Source organism: Salvia hispanica, chromosome 5, assembly GCF_029641045.1.
Source record: "Salvia hispanica isolate PSC_SH4W2 chromosome 5, Shi_PSC_v1, whole genome shotgun sequence".
Classification (NCBI taxonomy): Eukaryota; Viridiplantae; Streptophyta; class Magnoliopsida; order Lamiales; family Lamiaceae; genus Salvia; species Salvia hispanica.
Genome location: NC_142696.1, coordinates 47,033,558 through 47,051,893, shown reverse-complemented (window position 1 = coordinate 47,051,893; position 18,336 = coordinate 47,033,558). Strand labels below are relative to the sequence as shown.

General features: G+C 35.5%; 4 protein-coding genes across 5 annotated transcripts; 2 read left to right on the top strand and 2 right to left on the bottom strand.

The window, feature by feature from the left end:
* Nucleotides 1–6,901: 6,901 nt before the first annotated feature.
* LOC125188239 (exopolygalacturonase-like) lies at nt 6,902–10,294 on the bottom strand. Its single transcript, XM_089059302.1, has 4 exons — nt 10,163–10,294; nt 9,709–10,017; nt 9,078–9,590; nt 6,902–8,981 (listed from the first exon to the last, which is right to left on the bottom strand). The coding sequence occupies exons 1-4, from the start codon at nt 10,292–10,294 to the stop codon at nt 8,754–8,756; spliced, it is 1,182 nt and encodes a 393-aa protein (XP_088915428.1). The 3' UTR covers nt 6,902–8,753.
* Nucleotides 6,966–8,614, top strand: LOC125191372 (Pentatricopeptide repeat (PPR-like) superfamily protein). Its single transcript, XM_048088918.2, has one exon. The coding sequence runs from the start codon at nt 6,966–6,968 to the stop codon at nt 8,511–8,513; it is 1,548 nt and encodes a 515-aa protein (XP_047944875.1). The 3' UTR covers nt 8,514–8,614.
* A 3,394-nt stretch (nt 10,295–13,688) lies between the features above and the next one.
* On the top strand, nt 13,689–14,246 carry LOC125188240 (uncharacterized). Its single transcript, XM_048085002.1, has one exon. The coding sequence runs from the start codon at nt 13,689–13,691 to the stop codon at nt 14,244–14,246; it is 558 nt and encodes a 185-aa protein (XP_047940959.1).
* Nucleotides 14,247–14,277: 31 nt separating this feature from the next.
* LOC125188241 (forkhead-associated domain protein) lies at nt 14,278–16,452 on the bottom strand. Of its 2 annotated transcripts, none has more exons than XM_089058495.1 (4): nt 16,274–16,452; nt 15,726–15,925; nt 14,633–15,132; nt 14,278–14,558 (listed from the first exon to the last, which is right to left on the bottom strand). In XM_089058495.1, exons 1-4 carry the CDS (start codon nt 16,425–16,427, stop codon nt 14,531–14,533), a joined length of 882 nt encoding a protein of 293 aa, XP_088914621.1. In that variant the 5' UTR covers nt 16,428–16,452; the 3' UTR covers nt 14,278–14,530. The 2 variants fall into 2 exon arrangements, with proteins under 2 accessions (XP_088914621.1, XP_088914622.1); XM_089058496.1 differs by having other exon boundaries at nt 14,633–15,102; nt 16,274–16,448.
* Nucleotides 16,453–18,336: the final 1,884 nt, after the last annotated feature.

Below are 18,336 nucleotides of genomic sequence, written 5' to 3'. Positions count from 1 at the left end.
GTGTTGAGAGGAGAGAGTAGTAAGAGAGAGAAAATAAAATAGAGATAAATGTGTTTCCATTTTAAGTAATGGGTCATCTTAGTTGAGACAAACTAAAAAGGAAAGTGGATCATCTTCAATGGGACGGAGGGAGTATCATTTTATATTTTTGAAATAAATTATCTTGTAAAAAAAATCCTATAATTAGAATATCGAAATTACACGATGAATGAATAATTGTCATTGCTAGAAATTTTTGCAAGACATTTTATTATTAAACAGAAAATGAAACAATGGATATTAAATGGTAATTAGCTAAATGGTGAGAAATCCTATTATGATTTTGCAAAAATATAGTTTGATTAAATTATCATAAGTACTTCTCTTGATTCTTTGTCTGATTTTTCCTTTTTATGATTTATTTTACTCATCTATAGCAAAGTAAAAATTTAGTAGTTCGTGACAACATATTGTCACGTATGGCTTCATCCAATTATAATTGCAATAAAGTCAATATATGTGTGTGTGGATCTCATTTCGTGTCATTAATTTACTAATTTTTGTATGTTTTATTCGTTTAGAAGTGAACATAAAACATGAACCTTCTCGTTTAATATTATTTATAGTATAGTTGTTTGTGCATATAGGATAGTAGAATTTTAATTTTTTCGAGAAAAAGAGAAGATAAATTAGCAAAAGATAACTAAATTATACGATCAGTTTGCCCCAGGTATATTTAATATTTAAAGTCTACTTAGGCTTGCTTTATAGTATTTCATTTTCCTCGTCTCACTTTACTATAATTTACTCATTCATATTGCTTTTTTTAAAGTTGAAACAAAGTGGGCTATTGACTGTAGCGAAATAAAAATAATATTGCAATAAATAACAAAAGAATGTATCAAAAAGAGCCCTTTAAAATCTAAAATTGAGTATTTGGATCTCATTCCTTTGTTTGTTCATCACTAGAACTAAATAAATTCAAAAGTAAGAAAATTAAATAACATTGATTTAATAGCTCTTAATGATCTAATAACAAAAAAAAAAAACTGTAAAATGCATGGGTGTTTAGAGAAATTTTTTTTCTTTAACCCTTTAAAACCATCTCCAATCATTTACACCAAACTCAAACCCATTTTTGAGTTTGGGTCACACCAAAAAATAGTTTTACTCCAATCATTTACTCTAAACTCAAACCCAAAAGAATATTCCATATTTATATTCTTTTTATACCTTTTCAATTATACCTACATGTTTACTTAAATTACATATTAGTCCCACAATATTTTATCAATAATTTATGTAACTTAAATAATTATACAATTTTTTTTTATTAATATATTTATATATTAAATATACTTTATATTAAAAAAAATTACACTACTTTTAAAATTAAATACACTAAACTTGCAATAATAAAATTCAAATATAAATTGAAACTCATTTAAATATATCGCAATTACATAAAACATATCACGATAAACATAAAAATAGCTAAAATTCAAGACTCGAAATTTGTGTATTGTTCCCACAAATGATCAACTAGCGCATTTTGAAATTCCAGATGAGCACTTTTATTTCTTATTGCGTCATATCGGGTCATATACTCTTGAAATAATAACAAGATTTTTTTAGCAATATTCATTCCTATTTAGTAAATTTATTAGTTATTATTTGTAAAAAAATATAATTTATTATAATATGGTCAGGTTGATAATTTCTATTTAATTATTTTTATTAGAAAAATATATGTAAATTCCATGAACAAATTGTGTCTAAATTATGATGCTGATAGTTTGAATCAACTATCAAGTACTAGTACTAGTACACAAATTGACAGTATACAAATTGGCCGCCGGCTGATTCAACTATCAAATTAATAATAAGGACTATTATGCAATATTTAAAATTTTTTGCAGTAGATACTCAATTTTGGTGTTCACTTCAAATTTGGTGTTGTTTGATTAAAAAATCCAAAAATGGGTATGGGTATGAAGTATGGTTGGAGCATATTTTTACACCAAATAGGATTTGGTGTATGGTTGGAGGTGGTCTAAAAGCACAATTATGTGAAAAAAACACTAAACGTGGATTTCCAGTTTATCATCTAAACACATAGGCAGGGGCGGAGTCAGAAATTTATACCGACGGGAGCAAAATATTACATGAGTAAAAATTGAAGAGTTCCAGCAGGGGCATTTAATTAAAAAATAGAACAAATAAATTTTATAATACATATTTTATATAAAAGTGGGGTAATTGGAGAGGGGCAAATGCCCCTTCTAGCATATAGCTAGATCCACCCCTGCTTATGACAACGTAAAAAAATTGAAAAGTTGTGAAGAATTAAGTGGAATATATATTATGCCACAAATTTATTTTCTTTTAACTTTAAAAATGACGAACGATGGTGGTAAAGTTAAACACACAAGTTAGCGTCTTTAATAACATTAAAAAATATGTTTGATTATTTTTTTATTGTTGTGATTGATATATAAATAAGTAGATGTAATTTTGGATTGTGAAAATCAAACCTAATGATTCCATACCTGAAAATCCAACCAAAATATAAAAGTCGATCCGAATGGAAATACCAAAATCTTTCAATATTACTCCCTCCTTCAATATTACTCCCTCCGTCCACGAAAAATATAGCACATTTGCCATTTTTGGTTGTCCACGAAAAATAGAGCACATCTTGAAAAAGAAAGTTTTCAACAACTTCTCTCTTACTTTTTTTCTTACTCTCTTATTAATTATATAGATCTCACATTCCAGTAACACCACTTCTCTCCTACTTTTTTTCTTCTCTCTTACTTTACCAATTACACATTAAAACCCGTGTCATTCTCAATGTGTCCTATCTTTTATGGACGGAGAGAGTATTTAATATTATATCATATTCAATTTCAAGCTTAAAAATTATATACTTTATCTAAAATAGAACAATAGCTTTTTTATAAGAATTAAGTAATATCTTTCTATATAAAAACTTATAAATTCTATATTTTAATAAATAATTACATTTTGCAAAATAAAATATTACTACTAATTTTAATATTTAAATTTATCAATATTCATTTTTAGTCATTATACTTATTATTTATAATATTCAAATTTGAAAATGTTTCTGTCTATATTATTTTATAATATTACCCGAACTACAAAACTGAATTTTATCAAAAATTTACACTTTATCCAAACCGATATTAAAAAAAATTAATTTAAAATTTTGGATTGGATGTTTTTTTTTTCGATCGGAGTGTTTTGCTCACTCCTACAAAAAAAGACACTTACTATAAATTAATTAGAAGAATTAAACGGAAAGAATTAAACACCGATCTAAAAAAACGTTTGATCGTAAATTCGTAATTAATAGACAATCTTTTCTGCATTTATTTAACTGATTAATTAAACGTTACACTTTTCCTCTATATAAACCAAACAGTCCAACATTAAACATACACAAAAGAAAATGGCCACCTCTTCAAAATTCTTCATCTTGTTATTTGCCATCCTTTTATCATCAGGTTCCTTCTTACTCCATGCTTAAATAATAAAAGTACATTTTAATTTTATTCCCTTACATAATTAAAGTAGTACTGCTATTTTAAGATATTTCTTTCCCGGACTTTGTTGGTGAAGTGGTCTAAGTTGTCCTATCGTTTGAGCTGTTTATTCGAAAATATTTTCGTTTATGAAATTATTCTAATACCTATTAGTATTTTATTTTTGTGAATACATTGTCATAAAAAATTTCCGGCAAACAGAATATGGGCGGTTACGGTTCCAAAACCGCCGGTTTCGGTTTCGGTTCCGAACCGGCAATTCTCCGGAGGTTTTCTACGGTTTCTCACGGTTCCGAACCGTCGGTTTTTTTGTGGTTTCGGTTTAATTTCACGGTTTTCCGGTGGTTTTTCGCGGTTCCGGTTTGAAACCGTCCGGAACCGACAGTTCCGGCACGGTTTCGGTTCGAAATTTTTTGAACCTGAACTGAACCACGATTCAAAAATCGACGGTTTCGGTTCGGATAAATTCTCACGGTTTCGGTTCGGAACCGTAACCAGCAGTTACGGTTTCGGTTTTAACCGCCGGTTCGATAAACCTTGGGCAGGTCTAGGCATGACTGCCAAAATTACACGTCGATTGAGTAATTGATGTGTAAGTCAGATAATCAACGTGCAATTTTGACTGTTAGATCGATATTTCGATAGCTATAATTATTCTTTTTGCATGATATTTTTTTTAATTACTTTCTTTGTCATTAAATTTGGTATAATCTTGCAGTTAGTGGAAGGATTGGAAGGATCTGCACATGTTCAAAACAAGTTGGAAATTGCGATGGAGGTGATGATCAATGCCAAGGCAATTGTGGTCAAGCATTTGGTCGAAATATACTTGATTATACTTGCGACCCAAAAGAAGAAAATAAACCATCTGCCTGCATTTGCATTTTTACTTGTTCATGTCATAATTAATGTAAGTAGGTTCAACACATAATTATGTAATACATATAGTATACAAAATAATTTATAGTTTACCAATTCACGTGATAAAATAAACGAGTTTTTAATTATTGGGAATTTTTTATAGTTTACACTATTTAATTTCCTTCGTCATCTTATGCGCCGCCATCCTTTTATCATCACGTTCGTTACATGTAGGCCTGTCAAATCAGGCATTCACGAATACCCGATCCTAAAATTCCGGATACCCGATATACGATCCGAAACTGAATTTGGGTACCTGGATATCTAAATTGAGTATCCAGGTCCCAAAAAATCGGGTAACCAATCCCCATTTTAGATTTTTTAATATTTACTAAGACCAATCCCTATCCGTTGGATTTATGATCTGTATGGTCTGAGATTAAAAGGAAAGGAATATTTGCAGATACATATTCATGTGGAAGGGCAAAACTGGAAACAAAAATATAAACTCCTCATGGATCCTGTAAATTTATAGTAAAAGAAAAAAAAAATACTCTCTCCGTCCCTAAAAAGTATGCACTATTTCCTTTTTTAGTTTGTTCCTGAAAATTATAAATTTTCTTATTTTGAAAACTCATTTCTCCCTAATAAAATAGGGAGGACCCTTTCTCTACTAATAACACTATAAAACTTTTTCTTTCTATATCTCTCTTACTTTTCTAATTAAGCATTAAAACTCATGCCGAATCAGATGTTCATACTCTTTGGGGACGAAGGGAGGACGTAATATCGAATATTGATTGTAAATAAAATCTCCTCATTTCGAGCCCATTACTCCAATGCCCTTACAAAGTTACAGGCCCATTTAATTATTTTTTGTGATTTTAAAAAGCATTAATGCATTTTCTCACAAGTCCATAATTAATACTTCATCTGTTCCATATTAATAGAGTTATTTTGCCATTTTAATACGTTCCATAGTAATAGGGTCATTTTCATTTTTAGTAAAAGTTAACACATTTTTCACACCTACTTTACTCTCTCTTACTTTTTTCTCTCTTCATCTCTCTAACTTTTTCATTTTACACTTTATTCTCCATTTACTTAACTTACCTAACACAATTTTTCTTAATCTCCGTACCGAAAAGAAACGCCTCCATTACTATGAAACGAAGAGAGTATCTAACAACATACATAGACAATATGAATTTTATTGAAAAATCAGTAAAGTAAAAATAACAGAAATACGATTTCAGCATTACTAGATAAAAGGGAATAATTAAAAAAAACTGGTTTAGCCTTATTGGAAAGAGAAAATAAATAGATTTATTAGGAAAAGTGGTTTTAAAATTATAAATTTTTGAAAGTGTGCAAGTACCAATCCTATTCGAATATTAGGGCATCCACAATAGAGGTTAGCGGATAGACTAGCCGATCGCGGGCGCTAGCCGACCGCTGGCCGATTTGCTAGCCTTCATTGCGGCAATTTAGGCTTTCCGATCGGTGAGCTCTAGCCGATTTGCGGGCGCTAGCCGCCATAGTAGGCTCAATTTCGGCTAGCCGGTTGCAATTTTTTTTAATGTATTTTTTATGCATTTTTTTTATTTATTGCATTTTTAATGTATTTTTTATGCATTTTTTTATTGCATTTTTAATGTATTTTTTTATGATTTTTTTTTAATTAAGTAATTTTTTTTAGGATGTACCTTTTTTTAATTTATATAAAATTATTGCATTTTTTAATGTATTTTTTTAAAAAGTTAGTGAGGAGTAGAGTGCGGCGGGGGCTCGTGTGTGGAAGCTCGGTTTTTTTTTTTTAATTATGTAACTTTTTTTAATTAATGTACTTTAAAAAAAAATGAAATTTATGAATTTTTTCGTATATGTGTTGTAAATTTAATTCTGTTGTGTTTAATTTCGTAAATTTAGTTGTTTTTTTAATAGTGCTGATGATGTGGCTAGCCTGTGGCTAGCCTATTGCTTGTCCAGTTGTTGGTAAATTTAATTCCGTAAATTAATATGTCTCGTAAATTTTGTGTTTAATTCTGTAAATTAATATGTCTCGTAAATTTAATTCCATAATTTATCGTAAATTTAATTCTGTAAATGTAGTTGTTTTTGAATTATTTTTATTGCGGCTAGCCTTAGGCTAGCCTATTTGCTTAAAATGATGATATGGTAACTAAAATTTTAGTGCTGATGATGTGGCAGAGAGAGAGAGGCTAGCCCGTGGCTATATCGGTCAGATTTGAAGAACGATTGGCCGTACAAAAAAATTGACACAAATTTTACCGTTTGTAATTTTTGAAGTAAGAAAAAATGAGGTGATAACAGAAAACTGACAAACTGAATGCTATCTTCCTCCATCCTCCCCCATACAACCTTATCCATTACTCAAATTCTGCAACTACATTTTTCTCCATTGATAAAACTCAAGCATTTACAGAGAGCACAAGCAATCCTTTCATGGTAACAATATCACTCACAATTCATCTTTTTCTTTCTTCTTCTGCAATTACTGTTTCATTTAACAAACTCCTCTAAAGAGAGTGACGAATGCCAGCATGTTTCTGCTCCTTCAATCCACCTTCAACCTCTATCTCAACCTTTATCTCAAATCACCCTCACCTCTCCATGCTCGACACCACCTGCCGCACGATCACAGACCTCAAACAAATCCACGCCCACCTCATCAAAACCGGCCTAGCCAGAGACACCATCGCCGCTAGCAGGCTCCTCGCCTTCTCCGCCGCCAGAGACCTCCACTACGCGCTCTCCATCTTCCGCCGCATCGAAAAGCCCAATCAATTCACCTGGAATACAATAATCCGAGGCTTCTCCCGCAGCTCCGACCCCAATTTTGCGATTTCACTCTTCCTCGAGATGCTCGATTGCTCGGAGACTCTCCCCGAGCGCCGCACCTACCCTTCCGTTTTCACGGCGTACGCTCGGATGGGGCGGGTCGGAGAGGGGGCTCAGCTTCACGGGAGGGTCGTGAAGGAAGGCTTGGATTCGGATCGCTTCATTCGGAACTCAATCATTCACATGTATGCGAATTGGGGGTTTCTTGAAAGTGCGTGGAAGGTGTTTGATGAAAGTCTTGAGAGGGATGTTGTGGCTTGGAACTCGATGATTATGGGGCTTGCGAGGTGTGGGGAGATTGAGGAATCATGGAGGTTGTTCTGCAAGATTCCATTGAGAAATGAGATATCTTGGAACACTATGATTAGTGGCTTTGTTAGAAATGGGAGATGGATTGAAGCATTTGATCTCTTCCATGAAATGCAAAGTGAAAAAGTTAGGCCTAATGAGTTTACTCTGGTTAGTATGTTGAATGCTTGTGGGAAATTGGGAGCTCTTGAGCAGGGGAGATGGATTCATGACTACATGGAAAGGAATGGACTTGAGATGAATGTGATTGTGGCTACTGCCATTGTAGACATGTATTGCAAGTGCGGGGACGTTGATTCCGCGCGATTAGCGTTTGAAAACGCTCCGAGGAAAGGGCTTTCGTGTTGGAACTCGATGATGCTAGGTTTGGCCACGAACGGATGTTACGAGGAAGTGTTTGATATGTTTAGTGAGCTCGAATGTGGTAGTCTCCAGCCGGATGGGGTGAGCTTCGTCGCTGTGCTGACGGCCTCGAGCCATTCGTTGAGAGTGGACGAGGCGAGGAGGTACTTTAGGCTGTTGACAGAGGAGTACGGGATGGAGGCGAAGATCGAGCACTACGGCTGTATGGTTGATGCGCTGGGGAGGGCGGGGATGGTGGAGGAGGCGGCCGAGTTTGTGGCGAGTATGCCTATGGAACCGGACGTTGTCGTGTGGGGTTCTCTGCTTGCAGCGTGCAGGAATCACGGCGGGAGCGTTGAGGTCGCGGAGTGGGCTGCGGGGAACTTGAGGCTGTTGGATGGGACGGAGACGAGCGCGCACGTGCTGATGTCGAATGTCTATGCGGGGTCGGGTGATTTTGAGAAGGCGGTCGAGGAAAGGAGGGAGATGGAGAGGAAGGAGATGGAGAAGGAACCTGGTTGTAGTTTGATTGAAGTGAATGGGGAGGTTCATGAGTTTGTTGCTGGTGGGAATTGGCATTGTCTGATGTAGATGAGGATTTAATGATTTGTGTTGTGTGTTCAATAATTAAGTTTTTTTTTTGTGGTAACATGAAATTGAGAAAGACAAAAATGTTTGGATTTGGAATTGAATTCTAATTCTACACATCCTCAGAAATGCAACATGGAATGATGAAGAGGAGGTTCTTTTCTACATAGAAGGCAAATATACATGATAATGGTGTGGCAGAAATCTCTCTCAACTGATTAAAAAAGAGAGAGAGATGAAGAGCTATAGGCATCCACTTGGGATTTGAATTCCAGAAGAAGAGCCCAAAGCATTCACACACACAGCCCTGCTCTTCCCTCTCGGGCCTCTGTACGGCAAGTTAATGTCGATAAGCTTCACGTTCCTGCAAGGCCGAGCTCTGCTGCAATGCAACTTCACCGCGACTTCCGAGCTCGACGTGCCCCTTATGTTCTTAAACACCACGTCCCGTATCTCCACGTTCGACTGAGCCTGCAGACACATTTTCAAACAAACGAGGTATGGTCAGGTAGACAGGACTTAAGAATCCAGACATATTTTCAAATAAACGAGGTATGGTGAATGTACCTCTAAGCAGTTGCCAGAGGGGCAGTAGACTTGGTCGATCAGGATGGGGTTGGCGACGGCGATCATGTCGATGTCCCGGAAGGTGATGTTGGAGGCGGAGGTGGCGTCGGAGGGGGCCCACGTCTTGATGCGGACGCCGTTGTCGGTGGAGACGAAGGTGGTGTCGCGGACGGTGATGTCGGTGACGGGCTCCTCGGCGTGGCTGCGGCCGAGGCTGCCGATGCTGATGCCGTGGCCGGGGCCGCAGCGGACGCTGGCGACCTCGATGCCGCGGCTGCCCGAGACCATGCTGACGCAGTCGTCCCCGGTGCGGATGGTGGAGTTGAGGATGCGGATGCCGGCCGAGGAGCCGATGTGGATGCCGTCCGTGTTGGGGCTATCGGCCGGGGCGTTGATCCGGACGTTGCTGATGGTGATGTTGTGGCACGCGAAGATGTTCATGTGTGTGTTTTTACTATCGATGGATCGAATGTGGTGGATCCATGAGTTTCTCACAAAATCAAGCCTCAATGACTGCAAAAATTATGTGAATAAATTCCATTTTAGTACCAAAATCTCATCCAATTTGATCCAACTGATGTAACAAATTCTAAATTCTTCACAAAAAATAGAAAGTTAAGAGAATACTAACCGCAGGAAGCTTGCCACACTTAAAATTGGTGTGGCAGTCATTATAGTGCCACGCAACGTGGCCTTGTCCGTCTAAGTAGCCGCCGCCTTTGATGGTCAGGTATTCGACGTAACGGAACCCGATCCACGTGTCGGTGGAAAAGGACTTACGGTCGGTCGGGGCTCTGAGGCTTCCGTGGATGATGAAACTCATCGTGCCTCTGCAATATCCCGTGAATATCACCGAACCCAATGCATACACCCCTCGGGGAATCACGACCCGACCCCTCCCTTCGTACTCGCACGCATCCTTCCACGCCGCCGAAAATGCCTGCAATGATTGTGAAATGTAAATTGTTAACTTATTTAATCAGATTAGATGGGGAACCATTATTGATCCTTTTAAATTTTTTTAAAAAAAAAAATTAATTTCATCCTCGTACCATTTGGTACGGGGATTTTTTTTCTTTTTTTACCTTTACATTGTCTTTGGTGCCGTCGTTGACGGCACCATAGGCCATCACATTGAAGACTTTCGGTGGGAGAGCTACACATGAAACGTTCACAATGTAGCATAGCAAAAGCAAGAGTAGTGTTGCAGTTGTCATTTCCTATTTTTTTGGAGTGTTTAGTGATGGAAGAAGATAATGGAGTTAGTGGTTTATATAGAGATATTTATGATGATGGGGTTATATATTTTTTTACTTAAAAATTGTTTGGAAAAAAAATATTTTGATTTTTTCCCATTATTTGATTCCATGATCTGAAGAATGAAACGCCGTTGATTATGCCATGAAATGGCTGATTTCCTTTCTTAAAAGGTTGCTCAAATTGATAATCAAATTTCATCCCATAATTATCAATTTTATCAACAATATTCAGTAATTAGTTTTATCGATTCTATCTCATATTCTTTAATTTTACAGATTCTATTGCAATCTTTTGACTATGTATCGATTGAATCAATCACAAATTACAAAAATATTCGCATAAAATTTATTTTTAAGTTATTCTAAAATTGGTGTGAATACCAATATAGAAATTGATACAAGAAAATATTTGGATATGTCACTCCAATATAGAAATTGAAACCATTGGGATAAAACCGGTAAGTTTGACAAAACTGAAATACAGTTGCTACAATTATTAGAGATTCAAAGATAAAAATAAAATTGCTAAAATCAATAAATGCGAATTGCATATTTGATTTTGGGGAATCCTTACGAGAAAGGCAAGTGGGATTCTGAATTTTACCTACTTAAAATGTATATGGACGATGTGAATAAATTTAGTTAATAGCATACAATTATATATTGAAATTCAGAATTTTACATATACTGATTAAGGGGAATAAATTTTGTTAATAACATACTAATTAAGGGGAATAAATTTTACATACAATTATCGAGGCATGTTAGGGTACCACCACCCCTTAAAATAATACCATATCACCATTCCTAGCCAATCATTTGTATACGTGGACGAATAATAAGCTGTCACGTAGCAAAAAAAAGACCCCAAAAAAGATGGCCAACAATTTGCTGGTCTTTATACAACAATTTTTCTTGTCCAGCAATATCCGACACACTATACAGCAATCTATAGATTGTTGTGTAGTGTTTGTGATATTGTTGTGTAGCGTTTATAATATTGCTGTATAAGTGGTGTCACGGTGTCACTTTAAGAGGGGTTGTCATTTTAACACAAACCTACAATTATATATTTTGAAATTCAGAATTTTATACGTTTCTTATAACTGGATTAAATAATAAGAATAAATCTATGATACTTTTATAGGATACGAATATTGGGGTGCGTTAGGCTCCTTTGCACACTAAGTGTCCTATTTCCTTCTTAATCTCAGCCCTTGGATCCTTGAATTGGATGGTTGTTATCAATGCATTATTAGTCTATAATGTTGCATTATTAGAATGAAAATGTGCATTATTAGTCTATAATGTTGCATTATTAGCCGCTGTGCATTATTAGAATGAAAATGTGCATTATTAAATGACACGTGACATTAATTTAACGGTCAAATGACAAAATCGTGGAACTATGATTAAAAAGGAAAAATGACAAAAAATATGAAAAGGATTTGAATACGTCCCTACAAATATTTTTATAAACGACAAATATAGAACTGAGTAATGCCCATACTGGTAGTGAATTTGCAAAATTTAAATTTTCTCTCATCGTATTCCCCAACTTTTAAAAAGGATCGCAATATTTATGGTTTAGAGTAAATAAATTGATCTATTTGTTAATTGAAGATGTCGAGACTAACTAAATATTTATATAAGAATCGATCTCTTTAATTAATTAATCCTTTATGTATATTGGTACAAATTAAGGCACACCAAGTATAATTACACACATCATGTAACTAAATATGTATATAATAATTAAACAAACTCCTTTAATAAATTAATCCTATATTATCCCTTATTTGTAATTATAACTATAAGAGCAACTTTAAAAGAAGAGGTAATAAAAAGACAAAGATAAATAATTGTCATATTTGTCTTTTCTTAATAAAAAAATCTTCAACACGCAATGTAATGTGTATTTGAGAGTTATTCCTTTTCTAATCTTGTGTTATTCAACACAAGATAAATATGACAATTAATAATTGTTTATCATTTACCTTTTCTTTTGGAAAGTACGACTTTTAAGAAAATATTTTAATTTTTAAATAATGACAAATATACATTCTCAATATATCTTTTCTTTTCGTAGGGGTTCTAACAACATGTGACATACGATATGGTTATCATGCTCGATGCTCAATTGGCTACGTCTACATGCCGAAGATCACATTCAAGGGAAGCATTTCTACTAATTGGAGATAAGTTAGAAATGAACTTACACAATATGTTGAAGTCGAATGGATATTTAATTTGGCACCTTTTTTAAAAATTGTGGGCAGCAAATGAAATGAATAAATAAAAGCTATCGCTTTATTTTGAGTTGGGTGGTCTTTTAAAATTGCATGATTTTTATACGTAAATAAGTATTTGTTCCAACACTAGCTCTTTGTAATATATACTACTATTTCAAGGATTGTGCTTGGTAAAGTAATTTCGTTCTTAAATTTTTTAAATTTTGATGCTTGTTTGTTTTGTTAATTAAACCAAGAAGGTGGTTATCAGAATTCTAAAAATAAGAAAAGGTGTTCTACTTTCTAGAATTCTTATATCACCTTTTGTTAGAGATTCTTTTTTTTTTTTTCCATATTTAAGTGTTTAATACCAAGCCCGTCCATCAAAATTTGTCCAATTTTTCCAATTTCGTCAGTCCCCAAAAATTTGTCCTATTTCACTTTTACCATTTTTGGTAGTGGACCTCATATTCCATTAAGTCATTCTTACTCACATTTTATTATAAAACTAATATATAAAAGTAGGACCCACAGTCCACTAACCTTTTCAACTCACTTTCCATTCCATTTCTTAAAACCCGTGTCGGGTCAAACTGAGACAAATTTTGGTGGACGGGAGGTAGTATTATTTTGTCCAACAATAATAATATTATAGATTAAAAATTAATTTAAAGAATCTTAATTTGATTTTAAATTAATTATGAATCATAATTCAATAATATTTAATTTGAAATATTAATGTAATTTTTAAATTATGAATCATATTATATTATGAAGCAATATTATCTTGATGATGTTTTACAATCAGATTTTAAAGACTTCATTTTGGCTTACAAAAGGATGTATTTTGAGGTGAAAATTGGTTTCTTATAGTAAAAAAAATTTCTCAAGTTTTGAGTATTTTTTCCTCCCCATTTTTTTCTTCTTCTTAGCCTCTATTTACAATGTATTCACTTGCTGAACTCCTAGCTGAGAATCAACTGACTTCATCAAATTATTTTAATTGGAGAAAAACTCTAGAATTCGTTCTCGATTGTGAAGGAGTTGGTTTTGTGCTAACAAATCCATGTCCTTATGAGGACACCACCAACAAATTCAACACATGGTGTTTTGCTAATAACATGGCAATAAATATTGTTCTATTCTCTCTGTCACCGGAATTCCGATGTCTCTACGATACTTATCCGACGGCGTCGGATATAGTGAATAGTATCGCGGATACGTTTGAGCCACAAAATCGACCTTTGAGATCATTGGCGATTTTTCGGATAACGAACTCTAGATTCGAGGATGGTTCATCCGTACATGATCATGTACGGGGAATGGTGGCCTCGTTGGAAGAGTTTAAGATATTGGGAGGGTCGATTGACCCGACTTCTCAGGTGGATATCATTCTCAACTCGTTACCGGACAGTTTTCACGAGTTTAAGACGTGCATGATGTCAAAAGTCAAGTGCAACGTCGTTGACCTTGTGACGGAACTGCAGAAGCGTGGGGAGTCGTTGCAAGAGGTCGGTACTGTGTCATCTTCATCGGGGATCATATCGGGAAAGGGAAAGGAAAAGATAGTGGAAGTGCCCGAAGACACACCGGAAGGAAGTGATGAAGGACAAGTTGTAGATCGGTTCACCGGAATCTACTATAGGAGACGGAAATGGAGGAAGACATCAAACAACTAAGGAGCAAATTTAATTTTCAAATCGATGTGTATTACTTCTATGATAGATAAGATAATCAAAATTTGCAAGTCATGAATAACTTATTCTTTACAAGTTGGAATCAAATATTGGAGATCACAAATCACTCTATACAACATAATTTATCTCCAATTATCCTTAAAACAATACAAAGAGTGTTACCAAAAATGAAAAGAAAATAGCTAAGAAAAGAAGAGGCAACTTACCTTCATCATGTCATTTTGTGAAACAAAAGAGACCATCAAAATGGCAATTTGACCTAGAGCTCATTTTGTTTGCTTGATAATGGCAATCCTGTCATACACACAGGTTAAATTTTTTTTGAAAAAGGATCCAATGAAAATATGGAGGTCTTGAGCTATAGTTACCTTTCTCTTATATGATAAACGCCCTCGAGAATTTCCGTTGCATGTTGTACCTTCGAATACTCTGGCCTTTCTTTGCTTTCCAGAAACAAGTTTGAAACCCTTACAAATGTTTCAAGCTCTTCTTGGATTTTGTTGAGCTGTTGATCTATGTGTGTCACGAAGTCCTCATAAGTTGAGGATTTCCTTGGATCCCGGACATCGTCAGCGTCATTTAACATTTTTTCACTGACAGGATCTTCGAGGCTGTTACAGCCATTTTCACTGTGGGTGGTTCTTTGATTCTCGGATGAAACTTGCATTTCCTGATCTTCTTCGAATTCCATGTTATCCGAATCCAATTGCAGGTCGTCGTCTGTAATGTTTTCCTCTGTCGGTGATACAATTCGAACGGGACTAGAGGGTTCCGACTCACTAACCTCAAGGTCCAGAGTCATATTCCCAATAAGTAGACTTTCCTTCATGGAGATTGCCTGAAACTTAATCTTTTTCTTTAGACCAAGCTGAATATGAGAAAGAAAACTACTCCATCAATCCAGAATAAACATAAAAAAACTAAGCTAAAAGAGACAGATATGGTTGTGCATTTTGCGACAATTAATCTTCTGAATCATAGCAAAACCTTTTTATGACTGAAACTGCACTAGGTGCAAGGAGCTTTAGCAACTCAATCATAGCAGGTTGCGGATAAAATTAGTTACGAGCTTCTAACAAGTTTCCACAATCAACTTTACATGCATATTTTCTATCAATCAAGAATGTTGATGGTTAAACAAGTAAGTAAATAAATATATCCATCACTACCAACACCATGCACTTGTTTCCGACATATTTTACTTTCCAATGGAAATAAAGTTTCAGTCCCACGCACACCCTACATGCAAGATGCCTAAACAATCTATCAGAGCTATGTTACTTGGAATTACATCTGATTCAGCCGAAATATTCAACCACGTTCCCAATTTTCTTGGTAAATGATTTCTATTCAAGAGGGATCAACAAAAGCATTTTCCACCCCTGTTTGATCCGTAGGTTTCAGACTTACGTATTCGTTCCACTAGTGGAGTCACCCCCAAATGCAGATATGAAGCTATACCTCATTCAGTTTCACAGAAAACTGATCAAACAATTCGATACGAGTCTTCAACTTCTCCATGGCTTGCATGATTTTCTTCTTTTGAAAAAGCAACTCCCTTGCTTCATTTTCCTTTCCGGTCTGAACACTAACCGCTGCTTGCCGTCTAATCTTCTCAACTGCTTCCGATAACCGAATGAGTCTCAGCCTTGCATTACTCGCTGCAATACAAACTAACTCAATGTTTCCACAGAGAAAGCTATACATACCAGAAAACTAATAGTAGTGTGTTTTTCCTATCTCAAAGTTTCAATCTTGGCTACCTAAACCCTAACCCCTGCACTCTCTCTTTTAAGCTAGCCCAATCAAGGAGTGCTAAAGCCCTAGTGATCCAATGGAAGGTTCCTTCACAAATTAAGGATGTTTCGACAAAAATTAAAGGAAATCCTAAGCTTGCTACAACGCCAATTTGATGCAAAAGCAACCTAAATGCCCAATATATAGCCAATTTAAAAATGAATTGAAACGGAAATGCGATTTACTGAAATAATTTTGGGGAAAAAATTGACCTTTGATCCTTGTGGTGTGTGCCTCCTTGTGAAGAGTATCGAGCTGTTGGCGGAGCTGGTCCGCCGTAAGAGACGGAGAAGCCGAATTACAGAGGGTCTTAATGCTCCGACGCGGCCGCCATTGAAGCGCCACTGCTCCGCAATCCAGTATCATCTCCTTTCAACGAAGCTCAAATTATACAATTTTGAATTTTTATTTTCAATAATTCGGATTAACTTTTAATTTTCAGTTTTTTTTTTAATCCAAACCAAATTGAATTGGAAAATCGAAAATTGAATCCACCTAAATCAAAATATGATTATTAAATTTTAAAATTTGATAGTGTGACTGAATTTGAATATTAAAAATTTTAAATTGTTTTACTCCCTCTATCCTACAATAATTGTTATTTTGATCCGTCCTATAATAATTGTCATTCTTTTCCACTTCGGTCTGTTCCACAATAATAGTCACATTTTATTACACCAATTCCAAGAAACGACCTTATGATAGTGAATATGGGGCCTCACCACCCATCAATGCATGGTGTTCTTCGACTGATCGTTACTCTCGACGGTGAAGATGTTATTGACTGTGAACCTATATTAGGTTATTTACATAGAGGAATGGAGAAAATTGCGGAAAATCGAACAATTATACAATATTTGCCTTATGTAACACGTTGGGATTATTTAGCTACCATGTTTACAAAAGCAATAACCGTAAATGGACCCGAACAGCTAGGCAATATTCAAGTACCTAAAAGGGCTAGCTATATTAGAGCTATTATGCTGGAGTTGAGTCGTATCGCTTCCCATTTGTTATGGCTTGGTCCTTTTATGGCAGATATTGGGGCACAGACCCCCTTTTTCTATATTTTTCGAGAACGAGAATTAATGTATGACCTATTTGAAGCTGCTACCGGTATGCGCATGATGCATAATTATTTTCGTATCGGAGGAGTTGCTGCTGATCTACCTTATGGCTGGGTAGATAAATGTTTGGATTTTTGCGATTATTTTTTAACTGGGGTTGCTGAATATCAAAAGCTTATTACACGAAATCCTATTTTTTTAGAACGAGTTGAAGGCGTAGGTATTATTGGTGGAGAAGAAGCACTAAATTGGGGTTTATCGGGGCCAATGCTACGAGCTTCGGGAATACAATGGGATCTTCGTAAAGTTGATCGTTATGAGTGTTATGACGAATTTGATTGGGAGATTCAATGGTAAAACGAAGGTGATTCATTAGCTCGTTATGAGTGTTATGAGTGTTTATGGTAAGTAGGTCTCATAATTCTCTAATTCATACTCCCTCCGTCCAACAATAGTAGTCTCATTTCTCCAAGGCACGGGTTTTAAGAAAGTTTTGGAGTGTGTAATAAATGGTGTGTGATAGTGGAATTTGAAACCCAACTCAATTGTGTTAAACATTTTTGCTTCATCTTGCATTCAAGATTGAAAAAGAAGCTGCCAATTTTTATTTTTTTTCTGCATTGCATACCATTTCAATGAACCCAACACATAATGAAATTTTTAATTTCAAGCTGCCAATATATTCATGGACATAAATTAAAAATTGAATTTAGAAAAACCCTCAACTTAAACAAAATGTCTTCCATTACTAGCAAAATGAGTGGAAATCTGCTCCAAATCTGAACCAAAATTTCAAATCAACTACCATCCATGGCATAGCTTTCAGATCTGGAATTTTCCATCCGAAATCCGAATCTTAACCCATAGAAGGGGGTTAGGGTTTCAGAGTGTACTGGGGAAGAGGAGGAGGCGGCGGCGGCGGAGGCGATTGGGAGGAGGAGGAGTAGGCGGCGGCGACGGTGGCGATTGGGAGGAGGAGGCGGCGGCGGCGATTGGGATAGTGAGACGAGAGTGAGAGAGAATGAGGGAGAGAATGAGGGTGAGAGAGTGAAATTAAAGTTGGGTGGGGGGTGTTTTTTTATGGCAATTGTGTAAATTAGTGAGAAGGGGGAGAGTAATTAAATTGTCCAAATATGGTAAGTAGAACCGGGACTCCTGTTCTCGGACGTCCCAAAACGGAAAAATGGGACTTCTATTGCTGGACGGAG